Raw genomic sequence first — 22,684 nt, 5'->3', positions numbered from 1 at the left:
TTGCAATCTGGAGGGTGGTTTTCTTTTTGTGGTGTGCTTCTTTCCTGAGGAGTTGTTAGATTGCGTGTGGTTCTTCTACTCCCTACTGTCTGTTTTCTAATTTGTTGTATGCATTGGGTCACTGTGTTGCTCGGACTGGCCGGCATCTTGGGTGAACTTCTCTGCTCCCCTCTGGCTCCTCCAGGAACCATCTCTGGCTTCTGGGGGAGCTTTCTGCTGGTTTTAGGCAGTCTTTACTGAAGAAATGTCCCTGTTCTAAAATGGCAAAGCAGGATGCAGTCCCTGCGCCTCCGGTCTCAGGCACACTCTTCTGCGAGCCCAGTCTACCCCGGACGTGGGTGCCTGTTCCCTCTGTGGGCTCAGACTGCTGGTCGGCAAGGGCCTGGCGTGGGCTAACTTCCCAGCTGGCCACTGGGTCCTCCAGAAGCCCTCTGCCCTTTTCAAGAAGTCTTTTCTTAAGAAGTTTCCCTGTTCTATGGGGTGTTAGTGACTTTTTTTTTCTGGTCGCTAGGTGGCGCCAGTGATCTCTCCTATTGTCCTTGGGGGGCTGTTTTTCGACTCCCTCCCCCCCCCGTGGGTCAGGGAGCAGAGCGAGAAGGTAGGGTAAACCTCAACGGCTTTGGGGTGCTGTGTCTGCCTTGTGCCCCACCGTCGTGGAGAGCCCACGCCCCGAATTTCGTGCCCTGGGTCTCAGTTCCAAAGCCCTCAGGTCCAGGATGCGGGCTGTAGCCCAGATCAGTGGCGCGGGACTGGCGCCTTTTGCACCCGCTCCGGTGCCTGGGCGCCTGGTTCTTGCTCACTCAGTGAGGGACTTTCACCTCAGTGAGGAGGGCCTCCACGCGTCTCCCCTCAAGCCTAGGTCGCAGGCGTGGGGACCTGGGCAGCCGCGATCCCGATCCGCGTTTGCTTTTCAAGCGTGCCAAGCGCGCTGCTTTTCCGGGCAAGCTTACCAGCAGCCCGGGCTGTGTGCGGGTCTCCCGGGGTCTTTGTTCTTCTCTAATGGCACCCGGAGCCATTCGCTCACCGCCGCGGCGAATCCTGCAGGGTTCTCCACAGCTCCCGTTCACGGGGTGTGGTGGCTGAAATAATTCCTTTCCACTCACAGTCCCGCTTGCTGCATAGTTTGTTCTTGTTGGTCGTTTTGGTTTGTTTTTTCCCTTCCTCTCTGCGGGTCGGAGAGTGCTGACTCTGTGGGCGGGGGAGGAGAGCAGGGTTCTGCGCTTTCCTCCCTTCTAGTCCTCTTTTATGGCAACTTTCTTCTTAGGGTAGTTTGCTGGAGTCACCCGTTTATCTTCCATGTCCCAGTTCTCACTGGGACCTGCCGCTTTTCCTCCCTATTAACTTTTTTAATGGGAGATCTTACTTGCAGTGTCTCCTCGCCGCCATGTTGCTCCGCCCCTCCTCTCTTGTTTTATTTTTTTACCCCTGCATTTTTTTTTAATAGAGTCATGTTTTATTTATTTATTTATTTGTTTGTTTGTTTGTTTATACATGCACTGGGTACAGTCAGAAGCGTGGGAGGGTGAGAGAATTCACCAGAGCCAGAGCGGGGAGCAGAGCAGGCAGAAGGACTGAAGTACACTGCTGAGGGGAGCAGCGGGCGGCAGGAGAGGTCTGCGCGCCATGTGGGACCCTCCTCTGGTGGCTGGGGAGCAGCCGGGGATCGAACCGGTGCTGCAGAGGCCGCGGGCCGCTTTGCAACCCAGCGCTCAACCGCTATGCCATCGGGGAGGCCCACCCCTGCATTTTTGATATATTCTTCTGTCTTTTAATTTTTAGATTTTATAAGTTGTAGTAAGAATGAAGTTTAAGACTACTGTCCCTTTACCTAATAACATTTCTGAAGAACTGATATTAGCGATGATGTGTTATAGGTAGGAAAGAAGTGGGGCATTGGGGCAGCAAAGGGCTTTCTCAAAACAGTCTCAGGGATTCGAAAGTCCTACTGTGTTGCGTGTAGCAGAATTGTATGATGGGTATCCATAGTGGTTCACTTTTTAGGCCAGCTCCTAATCTTGTACCGACCTTAATCAAGATGTTATGTTTGAGCACTAGATGTACCCTTGGGCATGGATAGTAATTGAGGCAGTATCATGAACTGGGAGTTGTTCTCTTTGCTTTTCTAGTAAAGATCCTTACCCTGAGGTACTTGTTCTATTGTAATTATCCAGGTGTTTAAACTCCAGTTAGTGAAAGTATTCAGTTGACTTGTATTTGGTCTTTGGTGGGGCAGTGGTAGGTATTTAAAATATCATAATCTCAGGCTGCAAATAGTAGCCTTTTCTATAAAGAGACACAGGTGATCACACCTGACTCTTCCCACTGGTTTGTATATTAGGGACCTCCATCTCAAACCAGTTATAATCATTTTGCATGCCTGGTCCTACATTCTCTAATAGTGTACTCTCTGTCTTGGACACTAATTCTGTGTATCTCCTTATCCAGTATATTGCTGGGTCCCCAAAGTCCCCAATGTGGGTATGTGTCCTCTACTGGCCTTCTAGTGACATAGTAGCTGTAGTGGGGTACCATAGAACAGGCACTCTTCCATCTTATATTTTGTTGTGCCCTGATATTATTACAAATGATTTAGTTGAAGTTTTTCTTATCCTTTTCTTCTGGAACATTGTTCCTGTGTATGAGGTTTTAGCGGTTATTAACTTTTTTTCTGTGGCAAATTAGTTGTGGATATATGCAGAAAGCAAGCCTAATGTTCTCTCTGCAGCCATCTTGCTGAAATCCCTGACTCTGTCTTTGCTTTTTTATTCTATTTTTTAAAATATTTATTTATTTATTTATGCATACAAGCGCTGGGGTACAGGCCAGAGAGGTGGGGGGGTGAGAGGATTCACCAGAGACAGAGTAGGGAACAGAACAGGCAGACTGACTGAAATACTCTGCTGAGGGGGAGCAGTGAGGAGGAGACAGGAGGGATCTGCCTCGCCATGTGGGTTGCTCCCTGGCTGGCTGGGGATTGAACTCGTGCTGCAGAGGCTGCAGATTACTTCATAGTGCAGTGCTTAAGCCCTTGTGCCACCAGGGAGGCCCTGCTTTTTTTTATTCTACACACAACACTCTATTCAACAGCAACTATTCCAGCTCTAGTGGTCTCCTTCTTGTTCCTTGAACATGAGAGAATTTTTCTTTTGCAAACCTCTGCATTTGCTTTTCTTCCTTTTACATTTACATGACATCTCCTCAAATCCTTTGTGTGTATTTTTGGTGCTGTTTTCTCTCTAAGACCTTATTTATATTCTTCCTTTATCAGTTTTGCTTTGCCTTCCCTTGATTTTCTAATTCATTGCTCTTCTCTTTTATAGCACTCATCTTCAGCACTACCTTTTCATCATCCAGTTCTATCCTATTCCCCTATCATTCCTATTATTCCCTACATATGTGGTGTGGTGATTTATTTAGTGTTGAGTGGAACATCTGGGACTCTTCAGGCATTTATCTCTCCTCTGAAATTTCTCTAGATAGGTAATTTTTGAGTAGTTGGATATCATACATGGCAACTTAGGATTCCACAGCTACTGTCTTGAATACTTACCTATACACCAGCTGTATTTCTTTCCTAAACTAGCCTCAGAGGTCATGCATTATCACTTCTGTCACATTCTATTGGTGGACATCATTATAAGACTGCTCAGGTTCAAGAGGGAAGGTGTCTTGATGGGAGGGCTGTCAAAGAATTTGTACATATTTTAAAATTGCAATCTGGTCTTTATGATTGAGCAAATAGTTAATTGCATGGTCTAATTCTAGCATGTAGAAAAACAGCATGATTTATAAACATGGAATTTCTACTTCTTGATATTTCAGAAGCCTTGAATATACTTTATGCTTCACTGGACCATGCTTCCTTTGATAAAGACCATCTCCCTGCGTTATTTTTTGTTGCGGAATCAGTTTTATATAGACTATGTTGTGATGCATTCCTAAAGACATACTTATATTCAGTTGAGCTGAAGCTGACAAAGGTATGTTTTAAAATATTTTAGTGTGTTTTAGTCACTGCATGTACTACATGTATCCCCATGATGTCTGTTTTAGAACCTGGACAGGACATTTAGTTTTATTATGGAATATTCTCTGATGTAATTGTTTATTTTAATCTTCTCTACATGTGGATGCTACGTTATTACTTGTTATCCAATAACAAGTTGGGTATTTGAGACTATATAATTTTACAAACACTGTAAGAAAAAGATATTTAATTAAAAATCAAGTTATACTTATGTCTGAGTATACACAACTTTTATTTTCTCTATTTTAAGAATTCTTAAGTGTCCCTGTGCTATTTTAAAAATACTGACAAATAACCTTCATTGTTGCCCAATTTGAGAAGCTGAATTGTTCTCTTAGTATTCTATGTCATTTTAGAGATAAAATATGGAAAACTATTTTTATGTAGCTCATGTTTCATAAGGTCCTGGAAGTCATGTGGTTCTGTTCCCTATGAAGAGAATGGGTGACTTCTGCAAAACTTATTAGTCAAATAAATTTAGTGAAACTACTGATTTTTTGGCAAAGAAAGGAAAGAAAGTCTAGAAGAAGAGTTTCTCCAAGAATATCACAATTGAATCACAATTGAAATTTATTATTTGCAAAAATACATTTTTCTTGTTCAATTTTGATCATGAAATATTAGAAACTGAGCTTGAAATTATTCATGAGTAGGATATTAGGGCATTTTTGGAAGATGCTGTATTTTAGTTCTTATTCATCAAGCTTAGATGTTCTCTGATATGTTTTGGATAAAAGACTGATGGTGAAACCAGGCGAAATACAGATAGCACATGACAGAAATTGAACATACGAGGAAATGAGACTTTGCTTAGAAGATTGGGGAGCAGAGACATGTTATTAAGAATGACTGTATTTGCATGTAAAGATTATGTGACCTTTTAAAAATTATTTCTGTTTCTCAAACCATCTACTATGGAGACATATAAAAGATTATATTTATAAATTTATTGTTTAGATTCCAAAAGCTATATATACATAAACATATATAATTACACACATACATACTAACAGACAGAGACATAGGTGTCCATTGTGTGTGTATATATATATATGCATACATACTCATGCTCTTACATGTATGTATGTATGTATGTATGTACACATATTATCTATTGTTAATAATGGAAAAAAGAATGAAATGGAAAAACAGAGCAAATCTGTTTTTCCTTCTCATATCTTTTGTCTAATAACACTTTTCCATTCTTTAAAATTTTTTTTTTATAGCTAACACTGGTTTATAACACTGTACATGATTTTTCAGGTATAGGATCACATCTTTCATGTGTAAGATCTCACACCACATGCACCACAGAGGCGCCCATCCAATAGTCTTCCACCATGATCTATTGTGCCTTTTCCCATTTGTTCTTCCCCTCCCCCTTCTCCTCTGGTAGCCTCAATTCTAAAGTCAGACTTTTAGGATATTTTACTAGTTTCGAGATGTCTGACCTTTTGTTTTGTTTCTCTATACTCCACATCTACCATCCCATGTTTGTCTTTTTCCTGACTTGTTTCACTTTGCATTATCACCTCCAGTTCCATCCATGTTGTAGCAAATGATGAGAGTTCATGTTTTTTATAGCTGAGTAGTATTCTATTATGTACATACACCACATGTTCTTTATCCATTCACCTGTTATTGGGCAGTTGGGTTGCTTCCACAACTTGGTTATTATAAACGGTGCTAATGTCAACCTAGGAGTACATGTATCCTTTTGAATTAGTGTTTTTGTGTTTTTTGGGTAAATACCTAGGAGTAGAATTACTAGATCATGTGGTATAACTAGTTTTAATATTTGACAAATCATCATACTTTTTCCTCATTTTCTGTCAAATCTTGCACATACATTTATAAAACAGATGATTCATTTTTGTAGTTTATGTAAATGAAGCTGCTATAGCTATACAAGTATTTTAAATTTTATTTAAGATATTACAGTGTTTATTTAGTAATGACATTGTGGGTGTGTGTATTTATGTAGGAATGGGAATCTTAATATAGTATACTATGCATAGGCAGAATATTTATTAAAACTACCTAAAGCAATACTTTTTCATTTTATTTTTTATTGAGACCTAAAGGAAGAAAGTTGTTTTGCCTTGCAATACATTGCAGTGCACACATATGCATTCATTTATATACTGAAACAAGGAAGTAGGTAATGTACTATGATATTTACTTTTATTTAAATTCCTCTCTCAATTGATTTTATGACTCAATTAAGGTGTATGACTTGCAATTTAAAAATACTGTTCTAAAGGGCATACAACAAAACAATATTCAATTTTGGTCATTATATGTAATATTTAGGTGATTTATACATTCTTTTTTGCCAGAAACAGCATTTCAACCTTGATGTAAATATTTTAAAGTTGTTCCAAAAGCATATAATCTCATGTGAGTTTGAAATTGTTTCATCAAAAGCAAATGTAATAATAAAATGGTTATTTTACTATGAGTTTTAAACATTTATTGATGCAGCACAAACATGATTTTTTCTTTCTCTTTTGACAGATTGCCTATTTGGTCTTCTTACGACTTTATATATTTTTCCTGCATGGTCATCTAGAAAATTTTCAACAACATTTACTTAGGCTTCAACCATATTTTTATGGTAGACCATCTTCTATTTTCTATACTAACAAATATTTTATCTTGTATTTTGAGAAGTTCACACTGTTCCTATAGAAAATAAAGGTGTTTTTCTTTTCCCCCATGAAAGATAATAGGTATGATATTGACAAGCATAGGTTTTACGCCAAACTGCATAGATTTTGTTTTTAACTTTACTACTTATATAAATATGTGACCTTGCTGGTGACTTAGTTTCCTCATTTATAATAGTATCTGCTTTTCTCTAGATTTCAAAAAAGTTAAATTCATAGTTTTGTAAGATAACACTAAATATGTGGATGCAGAACTGGAATAAGGGAAGAGTGGATTAAAAAAGAAAATTAGCTGTAATGTTAGTTTAGGCAAGAGATTTTAAAAATTCAGATAAACTATTAAATTGGAATGTGATAGAATAAAATATTTTTGAAAAATTTTAGGACATAAAAGGCACTGGACTTGGTGATCAGTTGTATTTAGGCGGTGAATATAAGGGGAAGAGATGAATTTAACAGGTATATTATCTGTATGTATTTACTAATAGGGTCAATAGTACGATGTTTAAACTAAGAAAATTTTCTCCGATAACAAATGTTGGACATACTGAATTTGAAGTTCACAAAGATATGTATGTATGTATGTGTGTATGTGTATCTATCCATCTCTCTCTCTCTCTCTCTCTCTCTATATATATATATATATATATATATATAAAGCAAATGATTGATAGTCATTCCTGTTAATGTGATTGCAATAACATGGGGGTGGAAGATGGTGGGAAAATAAATTAATTATAAGAATAGAGTCTTGGGAACATAAACAGTTAATGGATCATTGTGTAACACACAATAAAGTAAAGGAGAAGTAAGGGCAATAGTGATGACGTGGGAATCTAACCAGGGCAGGTTTAAGAAGACCAACATTATCAAGAGCTATAGAAGTATTGGATAATAAAAAGTGTGAAAGTGGTGATGTATTTTGTTGATCTTGGGAATACTCCTAAGGTAGATGTTGAAACAAAATTCAGACTGGAGGTAAATAAAAAGAGAAGTAAAAGTTTAAACATGAGATGATGATGAACTACTTCAAAAATGTACCTATAAAAGGATGGGGAAATATGTTAATAGTTTAGGTGAAACAACAAGGTCAAAAGAAAAGAAGGTTGGATGTTGTAGGATAAGGGATGAAGAGACTCAAGATACAGAAAGGGGATAATATATGAAGGAAAAATTAATCGAGGAGGGAATGGAACATAATGGTGGAAGTATTTTACCACTACTACAAGTTCTGAAAGTCTCTGAAACCAAGATGAGGTTGGAGACTGGTAGAAGAGGCGTTCTTTTATATCACATCACTTATTTGGATTTCTTCATTACATTAGCATCCTCTTCTTAATGATTCATAGTGAATACATTGACTCTTCCAATTCTCAGATGATAGTAAACATATTTGAAATCTCAAGTTCTCACATTTAGCTAGTTATTTTTTTATATATCTCAAGAAAACTAATAACTGTTTCATAAAGATTAAGTTCCCAGATTTTGCCCTCTTAACAAATATTGTTAGGTAGAGACTTGGAGGCTATGTCTTCATCTTCAGCAGCAGGATGCCTGAAGCTTTTAGCAGGTTTTGCCTATCCATATAACTAGTTATCTATAGAAGAGTGACTGTTACTAATTTTTCCATAGTGTTTATAGATTGAAATGCAAAGATTGTCTAAAAGTTTATAAAAAGATAGTTTTGTTAAATATCACATAGTATTATGTTGAATGACATAATTATTGTCTCTATATAAAGTATACATTTTAAAATATCTATAACAATAATATCTTGAAAAAATGGGAAAAGTTGTGTTAAAAGCACTGATACTGATTTGTTTCCAGGATACAAATTCAAAGTATCCATTAGTGAACAGAGTAATTATAACTTGATTTATTTTCATTTGGAAGTTTTCAATTATTGTTATGTGGTAACTATACTTAATTGGGCATTTAACTATTATGCAAGTGTTCTGAATTATATCATATATAAATTAGCTGAATTATTTAATGTATGAATTATTTCCTTGTAGTTCTCTATTACACCACCAGGTGTCACACAAAACAAATGTTGAATAGGTGGAGGAATGTGCAACAGTTTGAGCAAGTGTACTCAGGTTAACTATATTTAAATAACTAAAAGACAAATGAAATACAATACAAGATACTAATGAAATATTTCTCTTATGCATTAATTTTCTTACAACAGCACTTTCTTCCTCTGGAAAGTCATATAACAAGTATCCAAACATTTTTTCAAATGTGCAATTCATTCTAAAAATCATGGAAATCATATATAAAGGAGAATTGTCCGAGTCAATTTTTAACCCTTTGAAAAATGAGAAAAGACATGGTAACATAAATTCTAATATGGTGAGTATATTCTAGTGCATGATGTATTGTATAAAAGTACAATCATTAAATAATGTGTTCACCAATTCAGTAGGCATTATTGAAGATAGATTTAGCTGCTGGGAGAAGTGAACAGCAAAGACACTAAGTCCATGCACCCATATGTACATTTCCTGCGTAGTTGTTAGTGTGATTAGTGCTGGGGAATCATTATGCATCACTATGACTTTATATGGAGTAATGACATTTAGTAGCATCTACCTTATAGATACCATTACAGCTACTTAATTGAAAATTGCAACATAATTTAGATTGATTTATAAATGAACATTTTAAGATATTACAGGGAATGTACATAAAATGTAGGCTATTACTGCGAACAAGTGCCATATTTGCATGCTTCCATAATTCATATGTAATAACATTTAATATGCTACTAAACTGAAGAAAATCAAGTGGTTCAAAATTGAGAAGCTAAAATAAATCTTGATATTAAAAAATCTTTAATTTTGAACTCGTAAGTTAATGATCAACATTATAATATTCCCTCTGTCCCAATTATATAATTCCTTGATAAGTAATAAACTATGTATTAAGCAAAATAGCCGCTGTGAGTACCTAATTGTTCCTGTACCATATAGACTGAGGTGCTTCAAAAGGCAAGCCTCAGACTCTGGGGATCCTGATGTGTTTATTGATTTATCTTATATTTGTTCCAAAAGAAAGCAGTAAATGTTTTAAAATCTTTATTCCTTTTTTTGTCATATATGTTTATTATTTTATAGTTTATAGAGAATGTGTTTTCATAATAATTTCTTAAAAAGAAAAAAAAATCCTTTTGACGTAATGCAAGTTGAAACACTTAACCTTTTTAGAGATTCACCTGTGAGTGTAGGGTAATTTTTTTTTTTTAAGATTTATTTATTTATTTATACAAGCACTGGGTACGTGGGAGGGTGAGAGAATTCACCAGAGCCAGAGTGGGGAGCAAAGCAGGCAGACTGATGAAATACGCTGCTGAGGGGAGCAGTGGGTGGCAGGAGAGGTCTGCGCGCCATGTGGGACCCTCGCCCTGGGGGGGCCGGGGATCAAAGCGGCGCTGCAGAGGCTGCAGGCAGCTTCGCAACCCAGCGCTCAACTGCTGTGCCACCAGGGGAGGCCCGGACAAATGGTTTTCAGGTTTTTCTGCCCTCCTGCCATTAGGATTGCCCTGCCTGATGGGGCACCTGCATTTTGTTTGTTACTTTGTTATAAGTTGTATTGTTTATTTCTGTGGGCCATGGGGGCATATTGAGATAGTCACCAACAGAGGCAGAAGCAGAAGGAGGCAGGAAAGAGAGAAGGGGAGAAAGAAAGCCAGAGAAGCTCAGAGTGAAGACTTGCCAGGGGTTTGGGAACCTGCTGGCCTCCTGCCCCCCCTTCCCCCGGACCTCCACCCCTGTCTGCCATGTACCTGGTTGCTGTACTACATGTGAAAGCTCAACAAAAGCCTGAGAAAGCCACGGAGGGTTCCAGGACTCTGCTTTACCCGTCTGCTGCAATCGTAGATATCCTGCTCTAGGCCCTTTCTGGCACTACAATATATATTATATGGTATACAATTAACATGTATTAATTAATATATACAATGAATGCATATTAATTGCAAAATATAAGGAAATTATAATATATAAGGGATATATAAGGAAAGACATTTAGCCACATCTACTGTAATCGCTCTAGGCGATTACTTATCGAACCGTTTACGTTAAAAGTGATATTTACTAAATAATTTGAGTTGTTTAGTTATAGTTACTTGTGAACACCATCTTCCTCATGCATAAAAGGGATTTTGTTTTTAAGGTTTAAAATATTTTAGTGGGCCTCCCCGGTGGCGCAGTGGTTGAGTGCTGGGCTGCAAAGCTGCCCACAGCCTCTGCAACGCCGGTTCGATCCCTGGCCGCTGGTGAGGGTCCCACATGGCACGCAGACCTCTCCTGCCACCCGCTGCTCCCCTCAGCAGTGTACTTCATCAGTCTGCCTGTTCTGTTCCCCGGCTCCGGCACTGGTGAATTCTCTCAACTTCCTGGGTTTCTGATTGTACCCAGTACCTGTATAAATAAATAAATAAATAAATAAATAAATAAATAAATAAATAAATAAATAAATAGTTAAAAAAATTTAGCAGTAGGGCCTCCCTGGTGGCGCAGCAGTTGAGCGCTGGGTTGGGAAGCTGCCTACAGCCTCTGTAGCGCTGTTTCAATCCCTGGCCGACGGCGAGGATCCCACATGACGCGCAGACCTCTCCTGCTGCCCGCTGTTCCCCTCAGCAGTGTGCTTCGGTCCTTCTGCCTGCTGTGCTCCCTGCTCTGGCTCTGGTGAATTCTCTCACACTCCCGCGCTTCTTACTGTACCCAGTGCATGTATAAACAAACAAACAAACAAATAAATAAATAAATAAACCACAAATGTTTAAAAAAATAGCAGTAAATATATAATATAAGCTATTGTATAATAGAAAGGATACTAATTACGAAGAGAAAATATCTGACCAACCGACTGTGTGATCCAGAGGAGCTGTTAAGGTCTCTAATGCCCTATATGCATTTCTTAAAAAAACATTTCATCATCATTACCACCACCATCACCATCATAGTCATCATCATACGTGCCCTAACTAATCTACAAAGTTGTTGTGGAAAAAGTACTCCCTTGTAAATTATTAAACACCATGTAAATGTAAATAATGATAACTGAAAAAATATATTTAGTAATTTACATTAACTCAAGCAGTTAAATATAATCATTTTCATATGAGGACTTGATTTATGCTGACTAAACTGTTGTGCTTCACCATGTAGTAGTTAATTGTGTTTAACTCAATATAGTGATGTATTATTTTCCATTAAACAAATAAGGTACCATGAAATCTTTAAAAGTAAGATGTCAGCACACTAAAATAACATGTGTGCTTATAGTAGGGACCAGTCACTTAAGTGTGCTTTTTTGCCACTTTTTAGAACAAAGGGTATGTTACAGTTTTTTTCTATTTCAGCTCTATACTTGTCATTCTGTGAGGAGATTATAAAATATTTTCTTCTATCAGAATTATTGGCTTCCTATTTCTCCTTCTATTACCTAAAAATATAAAGAATACAAAAGATAGTGCAGCCACAGTATGCTAAAATTTCTGGTTCAGCTAACGCAGTCAGTGCTTGATTGCATGTTTTAATGTTCTCCATCACAACCCAATTTCCCCAGTAGTTTTATTTAAATGAGCCTCTCCAGTTCAGTTGAGAACTAACCTGTTCAATATCCATTTCTCTTACCTTATGGGAGGAGAAAGAAGAAAAAGGAATAATGAGAATATAAAAGATACATTTGTATTAATCCTTCTCTATTTTTAGTGTGCTGTCATAGAGGATTTGGATTTGTTCCTATAGCTCTAATTCTCCAATAAAGTCAAAAGTTACATATAGCATATTTTGGTCACCTTAAACTATTTTGTTTTTAAATATGTTTAAAGGCATTGTAGTAAAGTCATAATTATTTAGCTTGATTTCAAAGTGCTGTTATGAGGTTTCTGGGATAAAAAAGAATTCTGTAGGATACACACATTAGGAAACATAGACTCTGTATACTGTTTCTATTTAAGAATAGGGAATTTCCTTTCCTTGCTGTTGGAACCCATTTCCCCTTTCAAAGCTGATCCAGGCACAGGGCTTCAGTTGACTTTGACAAATGGCACACTTTAATTAGCTCTGTGGATCACAAAGCCAAAAGGCTGGATTGAGCTTTCCACTCTGTCCTTTGCTCACTGGCAAGGCTGGATTTGCTAAATACCGTCGTCACATGGTAATCATAACAAGATAGCTCTTTGGAGAAAGTAGTTTCAAACTCAACTAAAATGAAGAAAACCCTTTACTTAATTGTTGCATCTGTTCTAAAGGACAAATCTCTTTCTGAAAACTAGGAGACACAGTGTTTACATTAAAATGTGATTAACAGTCTCATCTTCTGATGCTTTAATTACCCTATAAGCCAAAGGGATTATCTAAATGTGGGGAATTTTGTGCTGTACTGTAATTGTGAATGGTTACTAAGAACTGAGTTAGACTGAGATACAGGTTCTTTAAAATTAGGAACATAACCCTACAATTCACCTACTATTATCTGTCCAAGTAACGTATTTGGAGAGAGGTACCATAATAGCAATGTCAACATTCCCCTAAAAGATTGAAAATAACAATCACAATAAAAAATTTCACTCTAACCAAAATAAAGTCCATGTTTCAAAGCTCAATTCAGATATAAAGAGAGTCTGGCTGGATACCTAACACTTGTAAACTTAAATTTGCCTAAAATTCAAGCTGATGTGGTTTCTGAATTCTCCATCAACAGTAAAGTAACACTTATTTGGCAGCAGACATTTTATTATTACTATTTTTTAAAAGATTTTATTTTTGCACACAAGAGCTGGGATGTAAGCCAGAGGTGCGAGGGTGGGGGTGAGGGGATTCACCAGAGATAGCGTGGAGAGCAGAACAGGTGGATCTACTGAAATACACTACTGAGGGGAGCAGCGGGTGAGACAGGAGAGGTCTGCTGCGCCATGTGAGTTACCTTCCTGGCTGGGTATCAAACTCATGCTGCAGTGGCTGCAGGTAGCTTCATAGTGCTAAGACTTAACCTCTTGCACCACTAGGGAGGCCCAGTGGACATTTTATAAACTTCAATTGATAATCCAAAACTGGGCAGCAAGGAAGTAAAAGGAAAATGTTCTTTGGGAGTCACCAAATGCATTGCTCAGCACTTCTACTATGTATGGTAAAAGTTCCCTCTCAAAAAAAACACAATCCAACCATCACAAACTGATAATTTTGTAAAATACAAAATAATTACTAAATATATATAAAATATTTTTTATAAGACTAAAAATAAGTGAATTTAATTGTCCAATTTTAAAAGTTTCTGTATATATAGACCTTATTTCTGTGTGATAGTTAACAATTTGTAGATTATACTCATCTCTCAATTCCACATGTTGAGTAGGTCTGACTTAGTGTAAAGGCAAAGACATCTAAACCATCTAACAGTTCTCAGACCCCTGCTTTCTGCCAGTTTACTACACTGATGATGTACAAGATGAAGTCATATGAGCATCAATAACTGTACTCTATTCATGTTTGACAAATATGTGTAAATCTGTATCAAGATATTCATGCTAAATGCTTGGAATATATAAGATGCCTGAGAATGGGTGACAAGCCTCACTGATGTAGAAAATTCACAGGTATGCTCTTGATGCCTACGTCCTTCATATAAAGGTCACCAGGAGTGCACCTAAATCAAGCAATTTTTACTTGTTTCAGGGACAGAACACACATCAAGAAACCACAGGATGTCTTAGTAAGAGGGCATAAGAACGAATCTGTTATAGGATTTGGACTTTGTGTAGGTGATTGAGGGTGACTTTAAGGAATCAGGGTTTCCTCTGTAGATTTGATGCTGTCAGAAATTAGGGGCAATTCAATCATTGGTTGTTGTATGGGGGTATGGTAACTTTTTATTTATCCTTAAAAACATATCAAGTGTTCTTGTTTTTCTTTATTTTTAAGACTTATTTATTTATGAATGAAAGAACAGGGGTACAGGCCAGAGGTGTGAGGGGAGAGAGGATTCATCAGAGACAGAGTGGGGAGCAGAACAGGCAGATTTACTGAAATACACTGCTGAGGGGAATAGTGGGTCAGACAGTAGAGGTCTGCTGTGTCATATGTGGGTCAGCTCCCTGGCTGGGGATCAAACTCTGGCCACAGAGGTGATAGTATGAGAGTGCTGAGACTTAACCCTTATGCCATCATGGAGGCCCTGGCCTTGTTTATTTTTCATGGTCCTCTTGTAATATTGTCTGAAGTAGATTTTCTGTGAATTTATATCCCATAGAACAAAATGGCCTGACTTTAAGAGTCAGATTAGCTTGTGAAAATATTTATGTCAAATAGACTCTGGACACGAAGTTGCAAATTGGAACATAAAATTTCAGTTGTGTTCATTGTCAAAACCCTATCTTTAACAAATTCTCTGAGGTTTTCCTCTGATGATGATATATAATTTGTAAATAAGACTTTTTGACCTAGCCAAATAATCTATGTAGTCACGCAACATATATGGTTATCAACAACAAAAAACTTTAAAAAAATTTAGTCAAGTCACTCACAAGCTTCAAAACTTATATACTTACATATTTATTCAAAATAAGTTTGTAACAGAACTGTCAGGCATCCAGGATGAAATATCTCAAGCAATTTGGAAAAGGGATTTCCTTCTTATGGCTTCCACTTTTGGGGGAGACTGCATCACAAAGCAGAAAATTGCATTGTTTGCATAAAATATGTGCATTTACTGATCAGTAGGACTCAATCTGATGTCTTCCATAATTTGAGAAAAAAGCTTTTCTATGGAATATTCTAACATCCCAAACATCATTTCCATTTGCTTTTCTAAATAATTATTCCCCAGAGTCAGTTGACTTGTGCAGACTTATCCAAACCTGGATCTCCATTGTTTGTGTTCCTGACTTAGAGTAGATCAATATACATCTGTGCAACTTTACCAGAACTTACATGTCTTAGTTTAAAGTTCATGTGTGAACCTCTGGTATTCTCCCTTAAGAGTACTCAACTTGAAAAATTATTTTTAAATTGTATAGTTAGTGTTTTTATAATAGATGAGAATTCTAAAATCTTTGGAATTTCCTTAAGTGTCTCTTTTCAGCATATAAATAAAATGTCAGCCACAATAACTATTTGAGTACATATCTCAGGATGTTTGTTTGAATTTTTGCTATCGACAAAAATTCAATCATAATGTTATGCTACCATTGTCTAACAATAAAATCAGTACTGTTTATACTAGTTATTCTTGTAGACCACTTAAATCTGTGAAACTGTTCAGAAACACTCAAAGAAAAAAAATAACAGTAATAATAACAGTAATTTGTTATATGAATTTGTAAGCTCTTAAAGTAGTTAGCACACATTGCTTATGTCCAGGTAGGCAAATATTTTTATCTTTTAACAGGAAAGCCAGGTTTGTTTGGTCTTGTTGCAACTTTCTCTGTTCCCCTTTATTGGGTATCAGAGAGAAAACTAAGTCATCTAGAATTTAAGAAGCACAGCTGTTACCTCAATAATAATAATAAAAAATCTCAGTAAATAGTGAATATTTAGGAATGAAATAATTTGATCACCATGCAAATGTATGTGTAACTTCCTAAGAAACTGCCAAATTGTTTTTCAAAGTGATATAGCATATTTCATACCCGATAGTAGGGCATATAGTTTTGGGCTATTAACTTTTCTTCTAATCCTTGGTATGATCAGTATTTATAATTTTGCCTATCTAATATGCATATCATGGTTTCTTATTATGACTTTAAATCTTATTTACTTAATACTTATATATGCTGAGTAAACAAAGAAAAAATGAAGCACAACTGTGTCTAATAGCTGTCCCTTAGAAGAAATAGCATTTTTGTCTTATTGTAAAAGTGATATTGAGCATGAGGACCCTGTGTGAAAAACATTGAGCTGTTAAGCTCAAAGTTAGTTATGTATACTTACAAAAATATACTTGAGTAAATCACTCCACCTGGTGAAACACAAAATGATAAGTAAATATGAATATCATTTGTATGTTTAAAATTAATTTTCATGTTTACTCAGGTTAAAGGATTCTTCCTCAGGTATATTTTTTAAATTTTAATTCCAGGAGCAGTTACAGTTTAATCAGAGAGGATATGAAGTTAGCAACCTTCTCTGGCACTGTGTGGCTGCCTGGTCTTGTGTTCAGAAGAACAGCACTCAGTTGAATAAGGTGCTTGAACATCTCATCTTTTATAAAACAGAGCTTCAAAACAGATGTTGGTAAGAGAGATCCTATAAATCCAAAGTAACTCATGGAGAAATCTTCATGTTTAAATGTTGAATAACCTTTGTTCTTAAATGTTAATCACACCTTAGTTGACTATGAAAAAAAATATAATCTCAGTTCCAAAGGCAATATCAATTCATATATTTTGGATTAGTTCATTTCATCAATAAATTGAACCTCTCTCTCTCTCTCTCTCCCCCTCTGCTACACACGCATACATGAATTGAATTGTTTCTCTTTATTAAATGGAATTTGTTAATGATAAAAAGTTCATTCCCACATTTAAAACATCCTGAACTTTCCAAGTTGTCAAAAAACAATACTGAAGTGCAGTTTATTATCCTTGGAGGAAATATGCTAAGGTTCTATATCTTTATGCCTTGTAAACTATAGCAAAATTGAATCTTTGTAGATAAGTGATCATTACACCCTGTACATATCTTAATTTGAGAAGGGAAAAAGAAGTCTTAAATTACAATGAAAGAGAGTATGGAGAGGAGAAAAAGTTTAAAGGATATTCCTAAGGAAATATTCCAATATTCCTAAGGAAATTGGTCAGAGGGTATCTCCAATATTTGACAGTGCTCATACTTTTGCATTCCTTTTCCAATTCTAAAAGTAATAATAATGTGCTGTGTCTATAGAAAGTTTTACATTCATGGGCCTCCCCTGGTGACGCAGGCAGTTGAGCAGAGCACTGTGAAGCTGTCCACAGCCTCTGCAGCGCTGGTTCAATCCTGGCCGGCCGTTGAGGGTCTCACATGGCGCGGCAGACCTCTCCTATATCACCTGCTGCTCCCCTCAGCAGTGTATTTCGTCAGTCTGCCTGTTCTGTTCCCCACTCTGTCTCTGGTGAATCCTCTCACCCTCCCGTGCATCTGGCCTGTACCCCGGTTCTTATATAAATAAACAAATCTTAAAAAAAAAAAAAAGAAAGTTGTACATTAAATTGTCACATATTTTTTTTTTAAATTAAGTCAGTCCTGTTTTTAAGCCTATCATAGCCTACTTTGCTTGTGTATATGTAAATTCTAAGAATCTGCAGTATCCTTTATGAATGAAAGGTGTTTTATCAATTTCATTTGGAAGTGTTTGGGCTTCTAAATCAAGTGCCTGCTTTCCCAGAAGTAGTTTAGTTTTGAAGCATATTCAACAAGAGCTTCTGTCTCATGGTCTGATGGAAGGAATCTACTCAATATTGCAGTTAAGAAACATTGTGATTATTTTATCTTTAAAACCTATTAAATTTACAATGAAAATTGAATGCAGTTGTTATATCCATAATAAAGAATATAGTTTTAACAAGCATATACTAACATAAAACTTCTAAATGAAACAAAATTTAATGGTTTTCACTGGTGCAAATTACACTACTCTGAAAGCCATGGCAATTATTTAAGACCACAGTATCATAGAAAATAAGTTGTATGTGATTCAAATATACAATTTAGATTTCAAAAGAACAAATAACTAGAGGTATTGTAGCTCTTGGAAGATGCTAACTTAAGTTTCTAAACAACAGAAGTTATATTTTAACATAGAAAAAATAAATATTGTATGACTTTGTCAAATTTATTTTCAAAGCACTCTAAAAATTACCAAATAAATACATTAAAGTGCTGAAATAATAAAAGCAGATAACAAAGAATATCTAATTCATAAAGTCAAATCAATTTTCAGTTTTTCTATATGATATGTAGAATAATTTTCTTTCTTTTTTAAAAATATTTATTTATTTATTTATACAAGCACAGGGTACAGTAGAAGCGCAGGAGGGTGAGAGAATTCACCAGAGCCAGATAGGGGAACAGAACAGGCAGACTAACAAAATACACTGCTGAGGGGAGCAGTGGGCGGCAGGAGAGGTCTGCGCACCATGTGGGACCCTTGCCTGTAGCTGGGGATCGAACCGGTGCTGCAGAGTCTGTGGGCAGCTTTACAGCCCAGCACTCAACCACTGCACCACCAGGGGAGGCCCAAGAATAATTTAATTTTGTAATGACATGTGTTTTGGGCAGTTTTTTTTTTTTTAATACTTAGTCTCATATATTGGGAAATTAGTTATAACACAAAACACATTTTTTTGTTACACATGAAGAATTAGAGGCCAAGTTTATTAAATTGACATGTGACATTAAGATTTTAAGATTTGGGTGCCTCCCTGGTGGTGCAAGTGGTAAAGTCTCAGCTATATGAAGCTATCCGCAGCCACTGCAGCATGAATTCACTCCCTGGCCAGGGAGCTAACCCACATAGCCCAGCAGACCTCATCTGTCTCACCCACTGTTCTCAGCAGTGTATTTCAGTCAATCTGCCTGTTCTGTTCCCTACTCTGTTTCTGGTAAATCCTCTCACCCTCTGCACCTCTGGCCTATCCCCCAGTTTTTGTACATAAAAATAAATAAAATCTTGGGGAAAAAAAAAGATTTTAAGATTCCCAGTATAGAGCTGGTTTCAGTACATCATCCATTGTCATTTTGGCTGTGTTATCAAGCAGGTAACTACTGAATGCTGACTTTTCTTTTTTTCTGGATGGTCATTGTGAAAAGATAGGAAGGAGGAGTCTTCCAACTCTGTGTTTATATGATGCAGAATGAACAGAGAAGTAAATTGAGAAATGGTGAAGCAGTGAATGCTTATAATAGAAAGGACAAGATAATCATTTAAAAGAGTGGTGCCAAATAGTTTTGATTTTATTTCTTGTTTTTGCTATTTTTATAAATAAAGGGTTTTATATTTTCTTTAAAGAAAACTCTAGAGAACAAAAATAGCCCATTATCATAAACCACTGTCCTTTTTTTATTTTTATTTTATTTTATTTTTTTTAAAGATTTATTTATTTATTTATACAAGCACTGGGTACAGTCAGAAGCGCGGGAGGGTGAGAGAATTCACCAGAGCCAGAGAGGGGAGCAGAGCAGGCAGAAGGACTGAAGTACACTGCTGAGGGGAGCAGCGGGCGGCAGGAGAGGTCTGCGCACCATGTGGGACCCTCCTCTGGTGGCCGGGGAGCAGCCGGGGATCGAACCGGCGCTGCAGAGGCTGCGGGCAGCTTTGCAACTTGGCACTGAACTTCTGCGCCACTGGGGAGGCCCCCATTGTCTTTTTAAATCAAAGATCTGACTAACTTTTCTCTCAAAAATTTTTTCCTGATATAAATATAACATTATACCAATTTTTTTTTCATTATACCAAATATTAAGGAATTAACTTTTCTTCTCATAGAGTATTTAAGTTACTTATGTAATAGCATAAATAGATTTGAAGAAGTCATTATTCCACAACAAACTGTGACATAATTGTCACATTCAGAACAGAAGTGCCCTTTCTTTTCTGGAGGAAAACTCCCCACTACCCAACACAGTCAATGAGGCAAACGTTACTCTGATTCCAAAACCATACAAAGATGGTACTAAAAAATATATATGGGCCAGTATCTCAGGTGAATATAGATGTAAATATCCTCAACAAAATCCTAGCAAACTGAATTTGGTAATTTATAAAGATAATTGTCCATACCCACCAAAATGAAGTAGATTTCATGCCAGGGATGCAAGACTGGTTGAACATACATGTACCAATCAATGTCATCCATCAGGTCAACAGAAAGGAATACAAAATCCACACGATAATCTCAATAGATGCTGAAAAAAATATTCAATAAGATTCAAAATTATTCACCAAAAATGGGAATAAATGGAACTGATCTATATATTATAATAGCTTTATATGACAAACCTACAGTTAATATTATACTCTATATTGAAAGGCTGAAGGCATTCCCTCTAAGATCAGCAATAAGACAGGGATGCCCACTATCACCACTGTTATTCAACATAGTTAGGAAAAATTAGCTGATATAATTAGGCAAGAAAAAAATCATACAATTAATACAAATTGGAAAAGAAGTGAAACTCACTATTCACACTTGATATATCAACATACTTATAGAGAAACCAAAAGACTCTACAAAAAATAAGAACTGGCAGTACAGAAAATCAGTACACAAATACTGATGACATTTATATATTCAAACGCTGTCAGGAAAAAGACGTAAGAAATAGAAATAGAAATAGAAATAGGTTTCAGGGGCCTCCCTGGTGGCGCAGCAGTTGAGCGCTGGGTTGTGAAGCTGCCCGCAGCCTCTGCAGCACCGGTGCAATCCTCGGCCCCTAGAGAGGGTTCCACATGGCGTGCAGACCTCTCCTGCTGTGCCCACTGCCCCAGTCAGCAGTGTACTTTGTCAGTCTGCCTGTTCTGTTTCCTGCTCTGGCTCTGGTAAATCCTGTACCCAGATTCACTTCTGACTGTACCCAGTGCTTGTATAAATAAATAATAAATAAATATTAAAAAGAAAAAAAGAAATAGGTTTCATTTACAATCACACCAAAAAGATTGAAATACCTGGGAATAAATTTAATGAAAGAGGTGAAGGATCTGTGCACTTCAAACTATAAAACTCTGTTAAAGGAAATGAAAGAAGACACAAAGAAATGGAAAGATATCCTGTGCTCATGGGTTGGAAAAATTGATATCATTAAGATGGCTATATTACTGTAGGGTAAATGATTTTCAGGCATTTCTGCCCTCCTTTCATTAACATTGTATGCCTAGTGGCAGGCACCTGGATTTTGTTACATTGTTATATTCAGTTGTGTTGTTTACTCGTGTGGGCCATTTCTGCAGTATTGATATATTCCTCAAGAGAAGTAGAGGCAGGAGAGAGAACAGGAAAGAGAGAAGGGGAGAAAGAATGCCAGAGAGCCCAGAGTGAAGACTTGCCAGGAACTTGGAGGCCTGCTGGCCTCTCAGCATCCTGGCACTTCTGCCTGCTGTGTACCTGGTTGCTGCACTACATGTAAAAGCTCAACAAAAGCCTGAGAAAGCCACCGAGGGCTCCAGGACTCTCCTTCACTGGTCTGCTTGAATCGTAGAAAACCAGCTCTGTGCGAGCTTGCCACTACAAGTACCCAAAGCAATTTACAGATTTAATGCAACACCTGTAAAAATTAAAGTTTTTTTTTTTTTTTTTTTTTTTTTTTTTTGTGGGACCCTCGCCGGTGGCGGCCGGGGAACGAACTGGCGCTGCAGAGCCTGCGGGCAGTCCCTGCAACTCCGCACTCAACTGCTGCGCCACCAGGGGAGGCCAAAAATTAAACATTTTTTATTTAACAGACAATTATCAAATATATGTGGAACCAGAAAATGTCCCAAATAGCTAGAACATCCTGAGAGAAAAGCAAAATGGAGGCGTCATACTTCCTGACTTCAAACTACATTACATAGTAATCAACACAGTACAGTACTGGAACAAAAACAGAAACATCGGCCAAAGGAATAGAATTGAAATCCCAGAAATAAACCCATATAAATATGTACAGTTAATGAGTTTTGGTCAAAAAACCGAGAAAAGAAAGACTCTAATAAGTGGTGCGGGGAAATATGGATAGCCATTTGCAAAAAAAATGAAGAAAGACCCATATTTAACTTAACACATAAAAGTTAATTCAAAATATTAAAGATGGGCCTCACTGGTGGCGCAGGCAGTTGGGCACAGGCAGTTGAGCGCAGGGCTGTCATGCTGTTCACAGCCTCTGCAGTGCTGGTTTGATTCCCACGGGCCACAGAGTAACCCACATGTCGCAGCAGACCTCTCCTGTCTTGCCTGCTGCTCCCTTCAGCAGTGTATTTCGGTCATTCAGCCTGTTCTGTTCCCTGTTCTGTCTCTGGTGAATCCTCT

General features: G+C 37.2%; 1 protein-coding gene across 1 annotated transcript in view; it reads left to right on the top strand.

The window, feature by feature from the left end:
* The window catches only part of TMEM232 (transmembrane protein 232), a gene marked incomplete at both ends in the record, with an annotated part of 238,249 nt that overhangs the window by 34,884 nt on the left and 180,681 nt on the right, over nucleotides 1–22,684 (top strand). The window contains 4 exons of the mRNA XM_084232951.1: nucleotides 3,823–3,980; nucleotides 6,545–6,644; nucleotides 8,888–9,051; nucleotides 16,783–16,937. Of these exons, the coding sequence (XP_084089077.1) occupies nucleotides 3,823–3,980; nucleotides 6,545–6,644; nucleotides 8,888–9,051; nucleotides 16,783–16,937 (577 nt within the window). The remainder of the gene's footprint in view (nucleotides 1–3,822; nucleotides 3,981–6,544; nucleotides 6,645–8,887; nucleotides 9,052–16,782; nucleotides 16,938–22,684) is intronic.

Source organism: Talpa europaea (genome assembly GCF_964194135.1).
Source record: "Talpa europaea genome assembly, chromosome: 5".
Lineage (NCBI taxonomy): Eukaryota > Metazoa > Chordata > Mammalia > Eulipotyphla > Talpidae > Talpa > Talpa europaea.
Note: the sequence above shows the minus strand (reverse complement) of the source record. Positions and strands in the feature narration are given on the sequence as shown.